This window comes from Paramormyrops kingsleyae, chromosome 4 (assembly GCF_048594095.1).
Source record: "Paramormyrops kingsleyae isolate MSU_618 chromosome 4, PKINGS_0.4, whole genome shotgun sequence".
Lineage (NCBI taxonomy): Eukaryota > Metazoa > Chordata > Actinopteri > Osteoglossiformes > Mormyridae > Paramormyrops > Paramormyrops kingsleyae.
The window spans coordinates 30,601,724-30,619,629 of record NC_132800.1 but is presented as its reverse complement, the minus strand read 5'-3'; the positions used below and the strand labels follow the sequence as shown (position 1 = coordinate 30,619,629).

The following is a 17,906-nucleotide window of genomic DNA, read 5'->3' as shown; positions in this document are numbered from 1 at the left end:
TAGAAACAGACACATTAAATAGCCAGGAAAATGATCTTTCTGCTTCACTCTCCTACTCTCTTCTCCTCATTTTAGTAATTATTTCCCTCCCTTTCTTTACAGTCTCTTGCACCCGAAACACATACTTTTCACCCGACAATCTTGATGCACGTAAAAGGCAAATGACAGTACTGTCACCGGTCCTGGCGTTTAGGCACTGACGTCACCCCCCCCCCCACCGACCCCTCCAAGCGGCCGATGACGTCACCACCGAAGTCGCCCCACCAGCCCTGCCGCACAGACACGCAGGCAAGCGGGATACAGACAGGGGAGAGACGTGCACGCTCCTCGCCCCCGGACAGACAAGGTCGGGGGCGTCCGTAGCAGCCACATTCCAGCCCCCCAGGACTGATGTGTCCTTGATTCCAAACAGGGCAGCGCTGGGAATCTCTCTGTGACACACCCAGGCCACAGAGGTGCCCCCCCCCCCCCCCGATTGGTCACACGGAGACAGGCTGATGGGCACACACACACTGCTCCCCCCCGGACTGTCACATGCACAGACAAGGCCCCCCCAGATGGTCACAGACACACAGCCCCCCCAGACAGCCCCGCCCAGACAGACACACGCAGGGCCGCCCTGGAGAGTGACAGACACACACAGGCCCCCCCAGACAGTAAAGGCCCCCCCCGGTTATACGCACACATATGCCCCCCCCGTTCAAGTGGGTAACAAACATACATGCCACCTTGGATGGTCACACACACAGGCCCCCCCCGGACGATCATACAGAGACAGGGCTGGCAGGCATACACGGATGCCCCCCCATACTGCCCATCGCCCTGCCATCGTGTGCCCACATTGATGGCTCCCCGGACTGTGTGTGGCACTCTGTACTGGAAAAGCACATCTGGAAGTCATTCTGGGGGGTGGGTCAGGAGGGGAGTGACGAAAAAGGAAGAGGAGGAAGGAAAGTTCTCTGGGAGAGAGAGCAGGAGGAGGTGGCAGTAGCAAGAGAGGAATAGAGCCGGAATTGAGGGCAGGGCGGAAATGGAGGAGAACGTGAGTGTTTAAAATGGAAACACTCCTGCAGTGTCACAGAAAATAGAGAGAGAGAAAGAGGGGAGGGAGAGAGGGAGCAAGAGAAGGCAGAAGAGGAGGATGGGAGGATAGAGGGAGAGGGAAGGCAGGAGAGGAGGATGGCAGGAGAAAGGGAAGGCAGGAGAGAAGGATGAGAGCAGAGAAAGAAAGAGGGAAGGCAGGAGAGAAGGATGGGAGGAGACAGGGATGGCAGGAGGACAGGAGGAGAGATTGAGACAGGAATGAGAGCAGGATGGCAGGAGAAAGGGAGAGAGGGAAGGCAGGAGAGGATGATGGAAGAGAGGGAAGAGATGGAGGGCAGGGGAGATGGGAGGAGAGAAGGAGAGGGGCAAGGCAGGAGAGAAGGATGAGAGGAGAGAGGGAAAGAGGGAAGGCAGGAGAGAAGGATGAAAGCAGAAAAGGAGAGAGCAAAGTCAGGAGAGGAGGACCAAGGGATAGAAGGAGAGGGAAGGCAAGAGAGGAGGACAGGGGAGAGAGGGAGAGAGAAAAGGCAGGAGATGAGGATGGGAGGAGAGAGGGGGAGAGGGAAGGCAGGAGTTGAAGACGAGAGGAGAGAGGGAAGGTAGGAAAGGAGGATGGAGGAGAGAGCAAGAGGTGAGGTGGGAGCAGGAAGGGAAGCTGCTCGTATCTTTACGCACAGACCAGAGGAAGCTGCTCGTATCTTTACGCACAGAACGCAGGAAGCTGCTCGTATCTTTACGCACAGACCGCAGGAAGCTGCTCGTATCTTTACGCACAGACCAGAGGAAGCTGCTCGTATCTTTACGCACAGACCACAGGAAGCTGCTCGTATCATTACGCACAGACCGCAGGAAGCTGCTCGTATCTTTACGCACAGACCTCAGGAAGCTGCTCGTATCTTTACGCACAGACCGCAGGAAGCTGCTCGTATCTTTACGCACAGACCTCAGGAAGCTGCTCGTATCTTTACGCACAGACTGCAGGAAGTGCTGGATGTCAGTGCTGAAAATATTCAAACAGTATTTTTCTCACATTAATGACCTAGAAAAGTTATTAGCCCGTTACTGCATTACTGCCTAACAAACAGGCTGCATGGAGCAAACAGTATCGCATTACAGTGATGTGGGGGAATGAAAGCATCAATTACAGAATTACATTAGCCTAATTATTTGTCTACGGCCATTGCCCCCACTGTCCTGCTGCACTGGAGCTTCCCTGAGACATTCCTCTGTCAGGTGGCCATTCTGGGTCAGTCTCAATCGATGGAAGTAAAGGTATCAAACCCAGAAAATGGCAGATGAAGGTTGCGTGTCCGTCTTTCCCAAAAGCAGGTTTTGCAAATCAAATAACAAAACCTACCATTAGTCCTGATCAGTCTCACCCTGATTTGACCCTAACATACATCCACATCTGCTTCCTGACCAAACTTAACGTTTCCAAAAGTAACAAACTATCAACAATACACTTATCAAAGATTACCTCCGAGCCAAATACATTCCAGTTTAATCATCTTAATCAACTGCTTTCTAGATAATTCTAGTCAGCTACAGTCTAGTCTAAATCACCCTAATCGTGTATAATCCTTACATAGTTAACATTATCCTAGCCAACTATATCTTTGTCAATGTTTGCCTAATCCATGATAAAGTAGTCTGCATCATCATAATTAAAACCATAATCGCCATGATCACCCTCTCTGATTTAGTCCAACTCTGCATTAATCAGCAAAGAGCACTGGCTTCCATCTGCCCCTGGGCACCATGGGTAGGAAAGGCTGACCCTTAACACCGCTGGGGTGCAAACAAGGCCAAGCTCAACACCCCGGAGCATTGTACTGAACAGGCAACCGACCAATGGCTGTCCGGCACTTCTCAGTTACCTATCGGCCAGCACTCGAATCCCACCTATCCAGGGGCACCGAGGAGCAGAACGCCATAGATTAAGGGATACATTGGCCAATCACGAGCCTCCCTGGGATGCAGGTGGGGGGGGGGGGGTGCTGGTTGGGTATGTTATATTAACTCCCGGCCCAGAGCCCCCCAAAAAGGCAGTTTCCCCTGTTTTGTTTTGTGAGCACTAAATACCTCCTTTTATTCTGGCAAACTTCACCAACTCGCATGTCTCCCTCCTGTTTTCCCTTTTTTTCCCTCATTGACTCATTTTTTCTGGTCTCTCTCTTTGATCGGAGGAGCATAAGTAATGGCTCCATTCTCTCTCACCCTATCCCCCCCCCCCCCCCCCCGCCTCTGCTACTCTCTCTCTTTTCATCTCCCTCTCTCCAGTTTAAAGCCCCAGTCTAATCTCTCCCTTGTCCGCTGCCCAGCCCTCCTCCCCCCTCTATGACACTCGCTCGCTCCCCACTTTCTCTCCCCATTAAATAATAGCCTGGATCTGACACGTGTGAGAAGGGGAACGTTACATCAGGACGGCTCAAAACACCGCAGGAAGATCCCAGTCACAGTGACAGCCGCAAAACAGAGAGGTATTGATCAGCACTTGGCCAAATATTTATACCGAAAAGAACAGACAAGAGAGCATTTACTGCCCTGACCTGCCTTATCCCGTGATGTCCTTATGAATACTAGCTTTTGTGCGCTACGTTATTAGACGCCTCGGCCGTTTGACTGATGATCCGATCAGGTTTCATTTATTTTCGTTCTTAAGCTTGGCGAGCGGACGCAGCCCCCGTTATCAGACACAAGGGAGCGTCTGTCTGCCCGTTTTTTGTGTTTACGCTCACGTGGCAGTGGGGATCCCGATCAGGAGGAATCCCAGCACAAACTGGGCTTTTCCCAGCACACACTGGGCTGTTCCCCTTTACAGCGGCCGGCCCGTCTCCTCTGGAAGAGTAGCAGTGTGTTTGTAACTGAAAATCGCCTTGGATACACGTGTCTTAGGAGCCAATGAATGCCCTTTGCCAGCCCTTGGGATTCACTGTGGACAGACAGGCCACGCCCCCTGAACAGAAAGTTGAGAGTGAACGTTCCAGTGAAACAAAGCTCTCAACACAGGCTGCTTTGTCTGCCATTGTTCCTGCACACTGCTTCAGTAATTACGCATAAGAATGCTCTCAGCAGCCTCCTCGTCAGGGATCTACGCTCTGTTTTTTCTCACTTCCCCACTCTGGTCTGCTTGTGGCGATTGACTCTCCACAGAAGGTCAGAGTCGGGACATTGCAGACGTCGCAAGGAGGACATGCCACAGTGTGGGTGACGTGCCCGCAATTTAGGAGTGAGTGTGTGTGCAGTGTGTCTCTGTCCGTGTGCAGTGTGTTTGTGTGTGTATGAGTTTGTATGTGCAGTGTATGTGTCTGTTTGCATTTGTGTGTGCAGTGTGTGTGCAGTGTGCGTGTGTGAGTGTGGAGGTGCGAGAGTAGGTTTCAGCACATAGCTGACAGCACGGCTCCAGCATGGCCTCAGCTGAGTGTGCGTGTTTGGGGGGGGAGAGCTGGCTCTCCCCAGTGTGGCACTGGAAGGCTTCTCTCCTGCGGTCCCTGCACTGGCATGAATCTGGAGGCCGGCTGGATTTATGCTGAGAAGCTGTAACCACCCAAGCAGGAGTCAGCGAGCAGAGTCACTCGGCTGCCGGCGCAACGAATCTCTGCGCGCCGAGCAGCGTTATGCAAATGCACAAACGTGCTTTCGCTACCTCACTTCCTCTCCGGCTCTGACCCCCCCAGCCCCCCACCCCTTTATTCGGAATGGCAGAATAGGGAGATAATACATGTCAAACATAAATCTGACTGACAGTGACTGTCACGCACACACACACAGATTCCCGGCACATGGCAAACACACATGGCCGCACACACACCTAGACTAACAGCCATTCCCATTGCTTCTGCATCTTTATACAGTTCTGTATCTAACACAAAGCCCCCACATAGCCTTGTGGAATTCCTCCGGAGCCTACGAAGACTGCAGAGCAATCTGAGGTTAAGAAAACGGACTCGTCTGCAATTTCTCCACGCAAATTACAGGCCCAGAAGCTGCAAAGTGTTCCTGAACAGTTCAAATGCAATCGCTGGGTTACATAACAAGGCACTAATGCGCGGGGAAGGAACCTAGATTGCAGAGTGGCTCTCATTTCAGTTACCAGAACGTTCATATAGGAATTTTTGGCATCTAGAACGTTAAGGATGGACATTAAGATATATGTGGGTTATGCATAAAACGCTTCACAAAACAGAGTCTGAGTTCTTCATTAGAAATAATAAAAAAAACACTAAGTTTGAGAGTGATTAAAATTTTATAAATTTATTTCAACTACTCTCAATTAGTAAAATTCATTCTGAAAAACAACTACAATGTTCTTTGTGAATATTTTATGACCGTGAGACGAATGTTGCGGCGGGAGCGACGTGCGAAAGCTGTTACAAGACCAAGGGCCCTTCTGTGGGACTGAAAGCTGCGGGAAGCACCAAAAAAATCCATAATAATCAGGACAACTTCCTGTGGCGGTGGAAGCACCACAGGAACAAAACAGCGGAGGTCACTTTTTCTAATGGATATATATGAACATTAAGACAAAAGGTCGTTTGATTGTGCGTTCAGGCATGGTCACTGGGGGGCCTCGAGGGTGCCAGTGCACACTCGGACATCCAGCTGGGAGACGGGGGATCGTGCAGCGGGTGCATCTCCCACACCATGCAGTGAGCGGGGTCTAACTGCAAACACTGGCTCCAGTGTTGCTAATTATGGTCCAGTGGCGTAATGTGGCTCAGGTGAACACGGTCGGGCAAGGAAGGACACCAGCTTCGTGGGCCGGAGTCTCGGCGGCGTTCCAGCGAATCCTGCGGGGGCTTGCCGTAAAAGCACGACGCCGGGACGCCCCCCCCCACGGGATACGTGTGTGTTACACCACAGGGCGGCCCCATGTCCTCTCCCTAGTGCTCCACGGCACCGACAACACGACAGGCTGAGTAGGAGTGTCGCTCAGAAGGCCAGTGACAGACAGAAAAAAGCTCAAATGAGCATCCAGGTACCCCCTCCTCCAGAGACAGAAATTAAAAAAAGAGAATCGCGTTCATCAGGTACCCTACAACGCATTATTTTGTTTCTCTTACAACCCCTTGAAATTCTTCTTTTTCCAACTTTCCTCTGCTGGATGCCATTAACTCAAACAAATCAAACCAATTCCAATTCCTTTGTCTCTCCTCTCTCGATCCGACCGCTCACATCACCTTGTCCCTCTCCTCATCCTGACGGCAGTGACAAAAGAGAGAGGACCAACCCCCCCCCCCCCCACCCCCAGAACACTGAATTTGCTCACCTAGATCCTAAGAAATGTTGTTTCCATCAAACAAATCCGGAGATTTTAGTGAAAATTAATCATTTTAAATAGCCTATGATCGTATCAGCATAAAACCAGCGAAGCGACAGAGATCCTGATAGTGAATTAGTTCTGGTGAGAGTCCCCGTCTCTGGTTTTGTCATATAAAACACGCCTGAGAGGGACCCGTGTCGTTTTCAACATCACACACCGTTTAGTTGTATTAGATGTCGTCACTAAAAGGGACAGCATTCTATTGGAGAGGTACAAATACAGTACGGCAGGATTAGACTATAATTTACAGACACATTGGGGGAAAGTATATGAAAAGCTGAGTGTGTATTTCACGGCTTTTGTCAGCGACGGCGTGGAGCTGAGTTGGGGGGCCACGGCGGCTTTGCCCGCATCTCCTCAGCAACCGGTGATGATCACGGAGCGGTATCCTTCAGGCTGGGAAGCGAGGGACCTGCCCCGATCAAACAGGTCGCCTTCATTTCGCGGAGCACGGCGTCACGGGCCACAGAAAACGCCCCCCCCCACCAATCACACTGAACACATCATCACGCCGATCGCTTTGAACATCAGCCGTGTTACCTTACTCAGTAATAACCCCCATGGCTGTCTCATCCATGCAAGTGACTTGCCGCTGCTTTATAGTAAATAATAGCACCAGTTTTTTCTTCGTAACCCTTTCCAGGGCCTGTCCCCCCGATATCGGTTTGCAAAGTGACGCGTCGGCGCGCTTCACCTGCACGCTCAGGAATGGGGGGATCCGGCACGCGCTGGGAGCTGGACCGCTGCTCATATCGATCCTAGCGGAGTTTACTTACGCCCCTGGACACACCACCCTCTCCGGATCCCTCTTCCTCATCTGCTCTCTACCCGCTCTCACTTTTAAACCTTTCGTGCAAAGATTATAACAGCTATCCCGGCAACCCCGCTACTGTCATTTCAATGACAATAAAAAACGGTGTCAGCGGCATGAAAATACAGCGGCGTCATCTGTTAAAAAAAAAAATCCTTGAAGATAAGTAACCCACTTAAAAGCATCCGTGCTCTTTCCGCATTATTATTTGTATCTGCATAATTTGCATGAATGCCCGGAGAGGTAAAGGTCATTTGTGAAGACGGTGCTGATACTGCAAGCACATGCATACATGCCACCGCTTCACAACGGGGGAGCCTCGGGAATCTCTAATGCAAGCGAAAACGTATAAAATGTGAGGTATGCAATAAGGATGGAGACTGTAGGTGACGGATGGATGCATCGGTTCTGGCGATCATGACCCACACCCGCACGCATTTGGTCTTTTTAAGGGAACACTTTCTCCCCCCCAAAAAAATCCCCATGTTGTAGTTTGCGTTAAAACATCAGACATCAGAGATATTATTCATGCACACGCGCATATACAGAATAGGAAAACCGCTACGCGCAACCAAAAATCCCACATGGATCAGCGCTTGGCGTATCCGCAAGCACATTTTCGCTCTTGCTCAGCAGCCAGAATAAAAAGAGGAAAAAAAGGAGCGAGAGAGAGAGAAAAAAAAACTTTAAGACGAGTCCTAACAAAGAATCGTGCCTCCCCACCGCTCTGCGGACGGTAGGAAAAACTGAAAAAATAAAAGCCGACGAGATGTTTTAATGACAAACTTTTCAAATATCTTACCTTGATGAAAACTGAATGCAAAAGTTAGAAGCCAGAGACTGTGCATGGTTCAGTCGAGCGCATTTAAATTCCTCCCCTCGTTAAGGTCCGTTAGATGACTTCTCTGCACAGACACCATCAAATCCCCCCTTTAGAAGTTTATTTCACATTAACGGGTATTTGTAATCCCTTTATCACCGAGTAGCCGTCCTTCTCTCCTCCGTTTTCTCTCTTTCCCCCCCCTCGTTTTGTGCTTTTCGTATTTTTCCCCCCTCTGCCTCCGTCTCTTGCGTGCTCAGCGGCGCTCCGGTTTCTCATTAAAAGAGCCGATCCTCCGCCGGGGACTTTCTCTCTCCGGCCGCCTGTGTCGCTCTCTCTCCTCTCCGGCTCTTTCACCCCTTTTTCTGACTCAAACACGCACGAATATCGTCAGAGGCACTGAACACCCCCCACCCCTCCCCCGCCCACCACAGACCCCCCTCCAAAGCCTTTTATTTTTTTCCAGGAGGGGAACAGCGCCCCCGTCGGTGCAAACTGCAATGTGCTAAAATACGCGAGGATCGCATGTGGCCGCCGTCCTTTGTTTCGCTGACATGCGCAGGGACATGTGCTCCTGTCCTCATAGCTAACTGTGGCGCATCTGTAACTGACGCATCTTTATCGGTTATTCCATTGTCAGCATGTCCAATTTCAGGTGTTTGCATGCATGTTTCCAGGCGTCTATCTTTTAAAACGCTTTGGCAATAAAAATGTCTTACAGACAAAAAAAAAAAAGTGAATAATTCAGTTTACCTATATCAGTTTAGTATCTATATTTAAACACAAAATGCTTTCGGTGTTATAGGGGAAAGTGATCAAATAGATACATATATGCATATAGTAGTAAGCTGTCAATACTTAGCTTCATATCAGTAACTTTGAAATAGAATGACGGCTCTGTCACATTCTCCCCAGAGCAAATGCCCGAAAGCGCACAGCGTGTTTTTGCCCTGAGGCCATGATCTGTGACCTGGTCAATAAGGTCACTTTATTAACTTTGTTTAATGATTTTTGAATTGGACACTGTGCTAAGGATCCCTGATATTTGCTTTTGTTGTGTTCGTGTGTGTATATTTATTATTATTTTAATTACCAGACAGTTTTTCCAAAGCCAGTAACAGCCAAGTAATGTTCCTTGTATCGTATTACATTTTCTTCAATGTTTGTACTATGTTGTTTAGAGGTAACGAATATGACTTTTTATGTGCTTACAGTTGTGCGTATGTTGTTTCAATGTTTAATATGGTGTTTGTTCTGCCACATGCATGACAGACATGTTGACGTGTCCTGGTGATGTTGATGTTTAATTTTCTGGATTTTCACTAAAACATTACTCAGGCTAATCTCTCTCTCTCTCTCTCTCTCGCTCGCTCGCTCGCGCGCGCGTGCACACACAGGCAAGGACCAGCAGAGTTCTTATGCTGTTTCGTACCATTATACCTGATGTTCTGTAAACCTCATGTAACAGCAATGGCAGACTACGCCAAAACACGTCTCCTTCAGAGCATGGAAGGCAACGCCACCTTCCGAATTGGTTAACTGATGAGTATGCCATAATATATGAAGAAAACGATTCACACAAAAGGACATGCAAATGACACTGAATTAGCGCAATAGAAAATAAAAAGAATATAAACAAACGCTGGTGTTTGGCGCCCTCTCTAGGAAATCTCAATACATTGCACCATACAATAAACCGCTTAACCAATTTTAGAAATCAGAATTTCAACCACTAATATTTTTATTGTCCACTTCAATGGGAGATATTTTTTTAAATAAAAAAGTATGTATTAAGCCCCAAGTAAGTGGACAAAATTTTCAGACACCTATAAATGTTTATATGTTATAAAATGATTATGTGTTATAAATGTTGTTCACGTGCCTTAGTATATACAGCTCTTTTAACTGAAATTTATTAGTACTGCATGTATTTTGATTCAAGCATTTTTATGAATTTAATTTAATAATATGCTACAAAATATTAGGCAAAAATAGGTGTGATAAAGTCATTTGTAATTTGAAAGCAGCAGTGGATGGATTTATTTTCTGGTCCCTGGCACTATTACGTAGTAAATTATTAACATTTCGTTCAAACGTAGAAGCATCTGGGCGTTTATGCCCCTATGCAAAAAAAAAAAAAAAACCGAAACAAAACTCTGGGTCTATTTCTGCTGACATGCAAATGCAGGCTTATGAGACAGGTCTTACCCTTTTGATAACATACATAAATAAATACTTTTTTGGTTCATCTTAAGATCCGGCCAATCTCTCACTTGTCTCTTTTAGTTCATTTCTCTACTTTCCTCTCCGAGATGCACAAAGCCGAGAATATACCGCAGCAACACGTAGTGCGTACGACGGTTTTTTTTTTAAGAACTATTTTCATTCAAGAAGATTTTTTTGACCGAATGCATCTTTATTGGTTGGGGGGAATGACTTTTTAAACTACGACACACCAAATATCAATATATTAGCCAATCACTACTACCTAGATAAGCTCTGGCTGCATTTATACAGTAAAAAAATGTAATGGTAATTATTTTGCAATAATTGTACGTAATATATAATTTCTTGTAGGAAAAACGTGAATACTAATAAAAAAAAATAAAGGGGAAGAGTAAAGAGAGCCAACCAAAAATATATTTACAGCTTTCTGGAGAAGAGATTGTAGCGATGAAGAACAGATGAAAAAGGAAGCCAGACAAATCTCTGAATGTACTGTTTGTGTACTGAAGGCCATTATTTTACTGAAGATGAGATAATAATCATAAACATCAAAATTAGTTAACTCAAATGCATGTTTATTGAAATAAAGTACCATATTGATATTGTAACAAAAGATGAAAACTGTATGAACAAAACAAATGAACGTCTCAGCTAAAGTACCTCTAATGATGTCGTGAAGCAGGATTTCCCCAATGACATCGTAAGCCATTATACAAAACAAGTAGTTCCACATGATATGAATACTCATTCAAAAAGGAAGACTTTTCATTCAAAATAACATTGTCATCCAAAAAATACCACTGTAAGACTACTCGAGAAGCTTCAAGAAGATAATGAATTTAATTCAAATTAATAGAATATGCACACACATGAAAAAAGATCATAATCACTGAAAAAAACAACACTTTTCAACACATTGATAAAACAAGACCTACTGGAGTCTTCCCCTTGCTTCCTGGACACAAAGAAATTACTGGGAGAAAGATTCGACTAGACAGGAAATCCTGCATGGAAGAACCAGTGCTGCTTATACTGTCCTCTAGTGGTGAGCTGCTGTCACTACTGAATGACGCAACCAGAGTCCGCGTTTCCGCCTTTACTGGTCGCTTTGCTTGAGAGGAGCAGGACGTATGCTTGAAAAGCGCAGCCGTATCGTTAACAAGATTAAATCCCTGATCGTTACACATATGTGCAGAAAATACCACAGGTTTAGAATGCCACTCCGTCGCCAAAAATAACGTCGTTAATAAGTAAAAGTAAATTCAAAAACACACCTTTGTTAAGACACTATATCGGGAATGTCAGTGTAATGTGACGGCTTATAGCTAACTCTGTGCGGGAAGAGAGTTCGGGAGACAGGGGGAGAAGGAGTCAGGGTGCAGGGTGAAAGGAGGGACGAGGGAGGACGAAGACTCAGCGCTGAGTTCACCTGAGCCTAAGCAGACTTGGGTATGACAGAGGATTATTACCCTGGTTTTACTGCATGGAGAGTGAGAGTCCAGTCGATCACTAAATTAAGCGCAGCAGCTACATTCAGCAGCAGGAGATGCTGTCAAACAGGAAAACCAACCTTAGGGCGAAGTCCACCAAGTGAAATTAAAACGGCGACAGCGATCGTCCTTCTCATCACCGCGGTTATAAAGGTTACTACTGTGACCATCGGTAATAAAACCCATTCAGTGCGAAATCATAACTTTTAATTATAAAACCTAATTCTTTCCGGACAGACCAACATACCCACGCTGTGACACTGACGGCAACACAAGAACAGAAGAATCAGAGTAAACTGAACCCATATAAATCTTTGCAGCTGTTTCCGTTCCGACATTTTTTTTTTCTCAGATTTTTATTTTCTTTTAACTTTTTTACTCGGCATTTCCACGCATGTAATAAAAACAGGCAGGCCTTAGAATATATACTGTAGTACCAGACACAGTGTTACATACAGAGAGAGAAGAGAAGGGGAAGGACAGTTAAGAGAAAAAGGGTGTATTTACAGCACACCAAACCTTTTTTGTTGAGTAAAAACAATGCTAACTATTTATATATATTTATATATTTATACTGGAATTCCATACCGTGAATGCGCATGTCGTTGTCATAGTACCCTGGTGGAGTGTATCGTTTTCGTGTTTTTCCACGTTACAATTTTGCCATCGAAAAGACCCTCTCACTCCACTACACACAGACATGGATCTGCTTAGGTGTGTGTGCGTGTGTGTGTGTATGCGCGCGTGTATGAGTTGGCTGTTCATGTGAGTTTGTATGACGTAACATGTTTCACCCAGTGAAGTCGGCTCTCTGAATCCCCGTCTCCAGTTCATTCTGGTTTCTTTTTCCTTCTACTTCACTGTGCGCATCTCTGTCATGCCATCCGCCCCTTCTTGTGAAATTGTGAGGAACTGAAGCTTGTGAAGACAAACGGAGACGTCTCCTTCGGCACCCTACCCCCCTCCGCCCCCCCGGCACTAGATGAAGTACTCCTTCCTCTCCTCTGCACTGGAGTGGCCGCCCTCTGCGTTGATGATGGCGGTGTCGGCGTCGTGAGCCTCGTCCGAACCCTTTGCCTCGTGGGTCAGGTATGTCCCTGGTTGCCGAGGAAGCGGGATGAGTGCGATTAAGAGACAGGCCCCCGGCAATCTCCAGCCCCCCCTTGTGGAGGTGGCTTCATTCTGTCCGAATTGAGCTCTTCATCACTCGACCGAGACAACAATTGATTCCCTAAGTGGACTGATTTAATGGGACCCTCTGTCACTGCTCATTGTGCCAGGCCTAAACGGACCAAGTAAACCTGCACCAGGCACAGAGGTCTCCCTGCCTGTCATTTTAACTCAAAACCCAACCCATACCATCCCTTTCTGTCACATGACTAACCATTTCCCATCCCTACCCATGGTGCTCTGCCCCGGCGACATCCCAGCGGCGTTTCTCAATACTAAGAACGCAAAGATCGTACTTGTGGTCTTTGCAAGACTGTCCATGCTGACTCCCAAGAACGAACTTGGGGCACAATGAATCATGGGACTGGTCACGTTTGGCGAGGATGCAATTGATGCATCCTTGATAGTTGGGGGCGGGGCAAGAATGACATGCAGGGATTTTTACACCGTCCTCTGTACTTCTGTTCTTTGGCAATGGAAGATGATGTAAAACAGGTACAGGAGAATGGAAGTATAGTCAAGTACGCAAATTGAGAAACACCCCAGGTCTTGGGTGAGATGGCAGATGTGCAGCGGACCACAAGGTGGCACCAGACCACAGAAGAAGCCCTCACCTTTGTGCCTGATGAGGTATCGGCCAAGGACGATGAGGAGGCAGAGGAGGATGAAGAAGATGACCGCAACCACTCCTCCGATGACAGCGTGGTCAACCCCAGAAGAGGCTGACATGGCTGTGGGATCTGAAACAGATGGAAAGATGGAGAGAGAGAGAGAGAGAGAGAGAGAGAGAGAGAAGGAACTACAGTGTCATTGTGAGTGCCTGAATAAAACAAAAACAAACCAATAAATAAATAAAGACAAAAAAACAACCAGATATTAATCATTCTAGGCCATAAATATCAACACAAGGATTGAAAAGCCCATAAGGGAAGGGCGACGGCTAAATGATAACATTGAGCAGAGGGATATCAGAAGGAATGGAGGAGGAATAAACAGACATCAATAAGAGAGAATAGACAGATGACATCACAGAAAGATGGAAGGACCTGACAACACAGAAAAGAGATGAAAGGCGAAAGGGAAAACAAACTCGCGGATTTATAAGATAAGCCTCGGAAGTAGTGAATCATTGAAGAGTACGATTCCCTTGCTCAAGAAACTGACGGTTTGGAAATTGGTTCTCAGCCACGGAGACAGGACGACAGGCGGGGGTGACAGCGGAGTTGGAGCGTGCCGGACTGCCCCGGGAAGATGGGCACCGTGCTTCTGCCGCGCTCGGCATCCATAGGGTAAGAGCGTGAGCCACGGGACGGCCAACCGACTAGGTACTCGCGCTGGGTGGCGTGCTTGTGGCGTGCTCGTGGCGCAACGCCGTGTGTTGGCAGGCGTGAGATGTGCATGTCGGGCCCGTGGGTGCGGCCCACGCTGCCCCAGCCGGTCCCCTCCCCCACCCGCAGCAGACGCATGCGGCTCCACAGAGAGACGCATTCAGCCAATCGCAGCTGCCGCCGCAGGCTCACAGCCGCTTCCAGTCATGTGGCCATGAGCCAGAAAGATGAGGCTCAGTAAACGAGCTTCTTCTGAAGCGGGTTTAGGAAGTCGGGGGAGTGTTTCTAAAATCAAACACGCTTTACTACTGGAAAGGAAAATCATAATGTGCCCTTTCCATTCAGCTGAAGTGGCCACTTGTAGATATTCCGCAAGGAAACCCCGCAGAGACCGCCCCCTACAGCTCGTCCTGGGAGGGTGACTGGGCCGTGGACTCCGCCCCCTACAGCTACAGTCCACCTCCCTCCCACATGACGGCAAAGCCTCTCGCTGCATCCCTGCCAGCACAGCCTGTCTCCTCAGAGACGGTGAACCGCCACGGAGGCACAGCGCCCCCCTCAGGCCCTGGACCACACAGCGCCAGCCCCTCTCTGCTCCGCCTGGTCTCTTAATTAAGCGGGATGTGACTGAGATGCAAACTGACCACTGGGCCAGATCTAACAGCTCCTGACAGGTTCCTGCGGAAGGTCCTCGAGGAGCCCCATCGTGGCGATTGAGAGGTACTGACAGATGTGTTCGCTTCTGTGGGTTTTTTTTTTTTTTTTTTTCAAAGCTCATCAAAAGATCTGAAGATCACAAGGTAAAAAAATAAAATGCAGACGGTTCCAAAAGGGCAAAGTGAGCAAACAAGTAAGCGTGCAGCCTTTGAAATGTAAAACGTGAATATTTATCGATTGTGCGGCTTGTGCTCCGGGAGGTAGGACCCAGACATCCTGCTAGCTGTGGCTGTCCGCCTGATTGCCTGTCTGTTTCTGACAGTGTTGCCTTACCTCATTTTTCCTCGAGCTGATATCACCTGCTCAGCGGCCCCCCACCCCCCCAACTTGACAAGACATTTCTTCACCTCCCGAAACGAGCCGCTGTTCATGCCCCTCCCGCAACAACGCCGTGTCACCCTTAGCAACGGCACCAGCTCTTAACCCCGAAGAGCCCGTCTGGCCCGCTCACGCGACACGCCGGAACAGAAGCGACAGATCCGCTCACGTGCGCGTGGCTTTACACGCTTCACACCTATGCCGGCGCCCGCCTACTGCCTGCGCTCGATCCGGTACCTACGGCCCGAATCGCTCGTGGGATTGTGTCTTCTCAAGTCGAGCAGTTCGGGACGGATTCGTTTGCTGTAAAACGAATGAAACGAAAGGCAGCGACTGTTGTCTAGGCCTCAGCACTTGCTAACAACGATTATGGAGAAGCGGCAAGTGCTTGTTAAGCGGCAAGTGCTTTTTCTTTAAGAAAAATAAAAAACCCAGCATCCTTAACATGCTGCCTGCCAGGCCCCAGGTTTAACGGTTGGCTTACCCCCCCCCCCTGATTTGGACCGCCATAAATGCGCTCGCTGTCAGAGAATAATCCTTTCCGTCAGGCCACAAGCGAGCGATTGTTTATATGAAGGGACCTAATCAGCCGTGTTCTGCACAGACACGGTGCTGTGTGCCGTGCGCCCTAAGTCATACATACTGATGGGCTCCGAGCAGCACGGAACAATCCGGAAAAGTAATTAATTCTGCGGAAATGACAAAGAAATCCCCCAAATGTGCTTCTTAACGCACTCTGCCAGCCCAATAAGACAAGGCCAGATTCGTCAGCTGAATATATTCATTCAATAAATGTGGAAAATATTCATTAAATAAAAGAGCCTGCTATAAAAAGTCAACAAATAAAGAAACAGACACAAATAAAAAAGCAGATTTCAACTTTAGCATGGGAACGGGTGTGAAAGAGTCAACTATACTGACACCTTAAGCAGCGTAATGCACTCCAACAAAAATAACATCCTCAGAGCAATAGGAAAACTAATCACATTAATAATACTGTTTGCAAACACTGAAAAGCTGATGAAACCAATTTGTGAAAAAACAGACGTTTGCTGCTGTGACACGGATGGGCAATCAAACATGATGAGATGAGAAATTTGTGACTGGATTATGGGCTCAGGGGTAGAATGTAATCACATCCACTGGTCATTATACAGCCACACCCATCAGCCAGGGCAGAGCCACACCCACCAATCAGGGCAGAGCAACACCCGCCAATCAAGACAGCCACACCCACCAATCAGGACAGAGCCACACCCACCAATCAGGACAGAGCCACACCCACCAATCAGGGCACAACCACTCCCCCATTTAGAGTCATGCAGCTTTTTCTGCTTTTTCCCAGAGACATACATGGTTTACCTGTACAGCGGACACTGTGACTGGCCTATCTTACCGCTGCACATGCCTGCATATTCTGTTTAGAGAAATGCAAGTACATTGCTCAAGGGTACAACACAGTACAAAAGCTTTGCTAAATGTTTTCTTTCTATAGATTTTTTTCTTCACCGTTCAGTTATTTTGTATTTCAGACATTGTCGGGCTCTCGAAAATCCCCTCCTGTCTAAAAGAACATTCCCCAGCCTTCCGTCGGCCGCGGGAGACGAGGCTGCCGCGCCGCTGAGCCTCAGAGTGCGTCGGCGCCGGCGCGGCTGCTTGGAGCATGGCGGCTAATTAAATCTGAGACCTTGGCGAAGGGCAGGCGCCTCTGGCCGCGTGGACCTGCTGTCCCGGGGAGACTCGTTTGCTCGGGCAGGCTGAGACGGAGCCACACCCCTTAATTACGCTTCAGAGACAGTCACGTGACACGCGGCTCTTTCCCCGACAACGCCAGGGTCCACAGGAGCAGGAGAAACATACTATAACCAGTATGTCCTAAATGGTTTATTTATATATACAATAATGTAATTCTCTGTAGTGCTATAACCGACTAGGAATAGGAAACAGAAGAAGTGTGTGAGACACAAAAAGGGGACTGTGTGCAATGTTAGGCAGACGGGGGACAATGTTAGACATACGGGGGACAGCGTGTGTGAGACAGACAGGGGGACACTGTGTGTGAGACAGACGGGGACAGTGAGCATGTGGCAGACAGGGGGACAGCGTGCATGTGACAGACAGGGGGACAGCGAGCATGTGACAGACAGGGGGACAGCGTGCATGTGACAGACAGGGAGACAGCGAGCATGTGACAGACAGGGGGACAGTGTGTGAGATAGACAGGGGGACAGCGAGCATGTGACAGACAGGGGGACAGCGAGCATGTGACAGACAGGGGGACAGCGTGCATGTGACAGACAGGGGGACAGTGAGCATGTGACAGACAGGGGGACAGCGAGCATGTGACAGACAGGGGGACAGCGTGCATGTGACAGACAGGGGGACAGCGAGCATGTGACAGACAGGGGGACAGCGTGCATGTGACAGACAGGGGGACAGCGTGCATGTGACAGACAGGGGGACAGCGAGCATGTGACAGACAGGGGGACAGCGAGCATGTGACAGACAGGGGGACAGCGTGCATGTGACAGACAGGGGGACAGCGAGCATGTGACAGACAGGGGGACAGCGAGCATGTGACAGACAGGGGGACAGCGAGCATGTGACAGACAGGGGGACAGCGAGCATGTGACAGACAGGGGGACAGCGTGCATGTGAC

General features: G+C 48.4%; 2 protein-coding genes across 5 annotated transcripts in view; both read right to left on the bottom strand.

Moving 5' to 3' along the window:
* Nucleotides 1-8,359, bottom strand: part of kirrel1b (kirre like nephrin family adhesion molecule 1b) — a 41,187-nt gene extending 32,828 nt beyond the window's left edge. For both annotated transcript variants that reach the window (XM_023791123.2, XM_023791124.2), the window contains exon 1: nt 7,981-8,359. In XM_023791123.2, coding sequence (XP_023646891.2) covers nt 7,981-8,026 — 46 coding nt within the window. In that variant the 5' untranslated portion in view covers nt 8,027-8,359. The remainder of the gene's footprint in view (nt 1-7,980) is intronic.
* Nucleotides 8,360-10,778: 2,419 nt separating this feature from the next.
* The window catches only part of cadm3 (cell adhesion molecule 3), a 31,946-nt gene continuing 24,818 nt past the window's right edge, over nt 10,779-17,906 (bottom strand). For all 3 annotated transcript variants that reach the window (XM_023791126.2, XM_023791128.2, XM_023791127.2), the window contains 2 exons: nt 13,499-13,624; nt 10,779-12,811 (listed from right to left, as the gene is read on the bottom strand). In XM_023791126.2, coding sequence (XP_023646894.1) covers nt 12,693-12,811; nt 13,499-13,624 — 245 coding nt within the window. In that variant the 3' untranslated portion in view covers nt 10,779-12,692. The remainder of the gene's footprint in view (nt 12,812-13,498; nt 13,625-17,906) is intronic.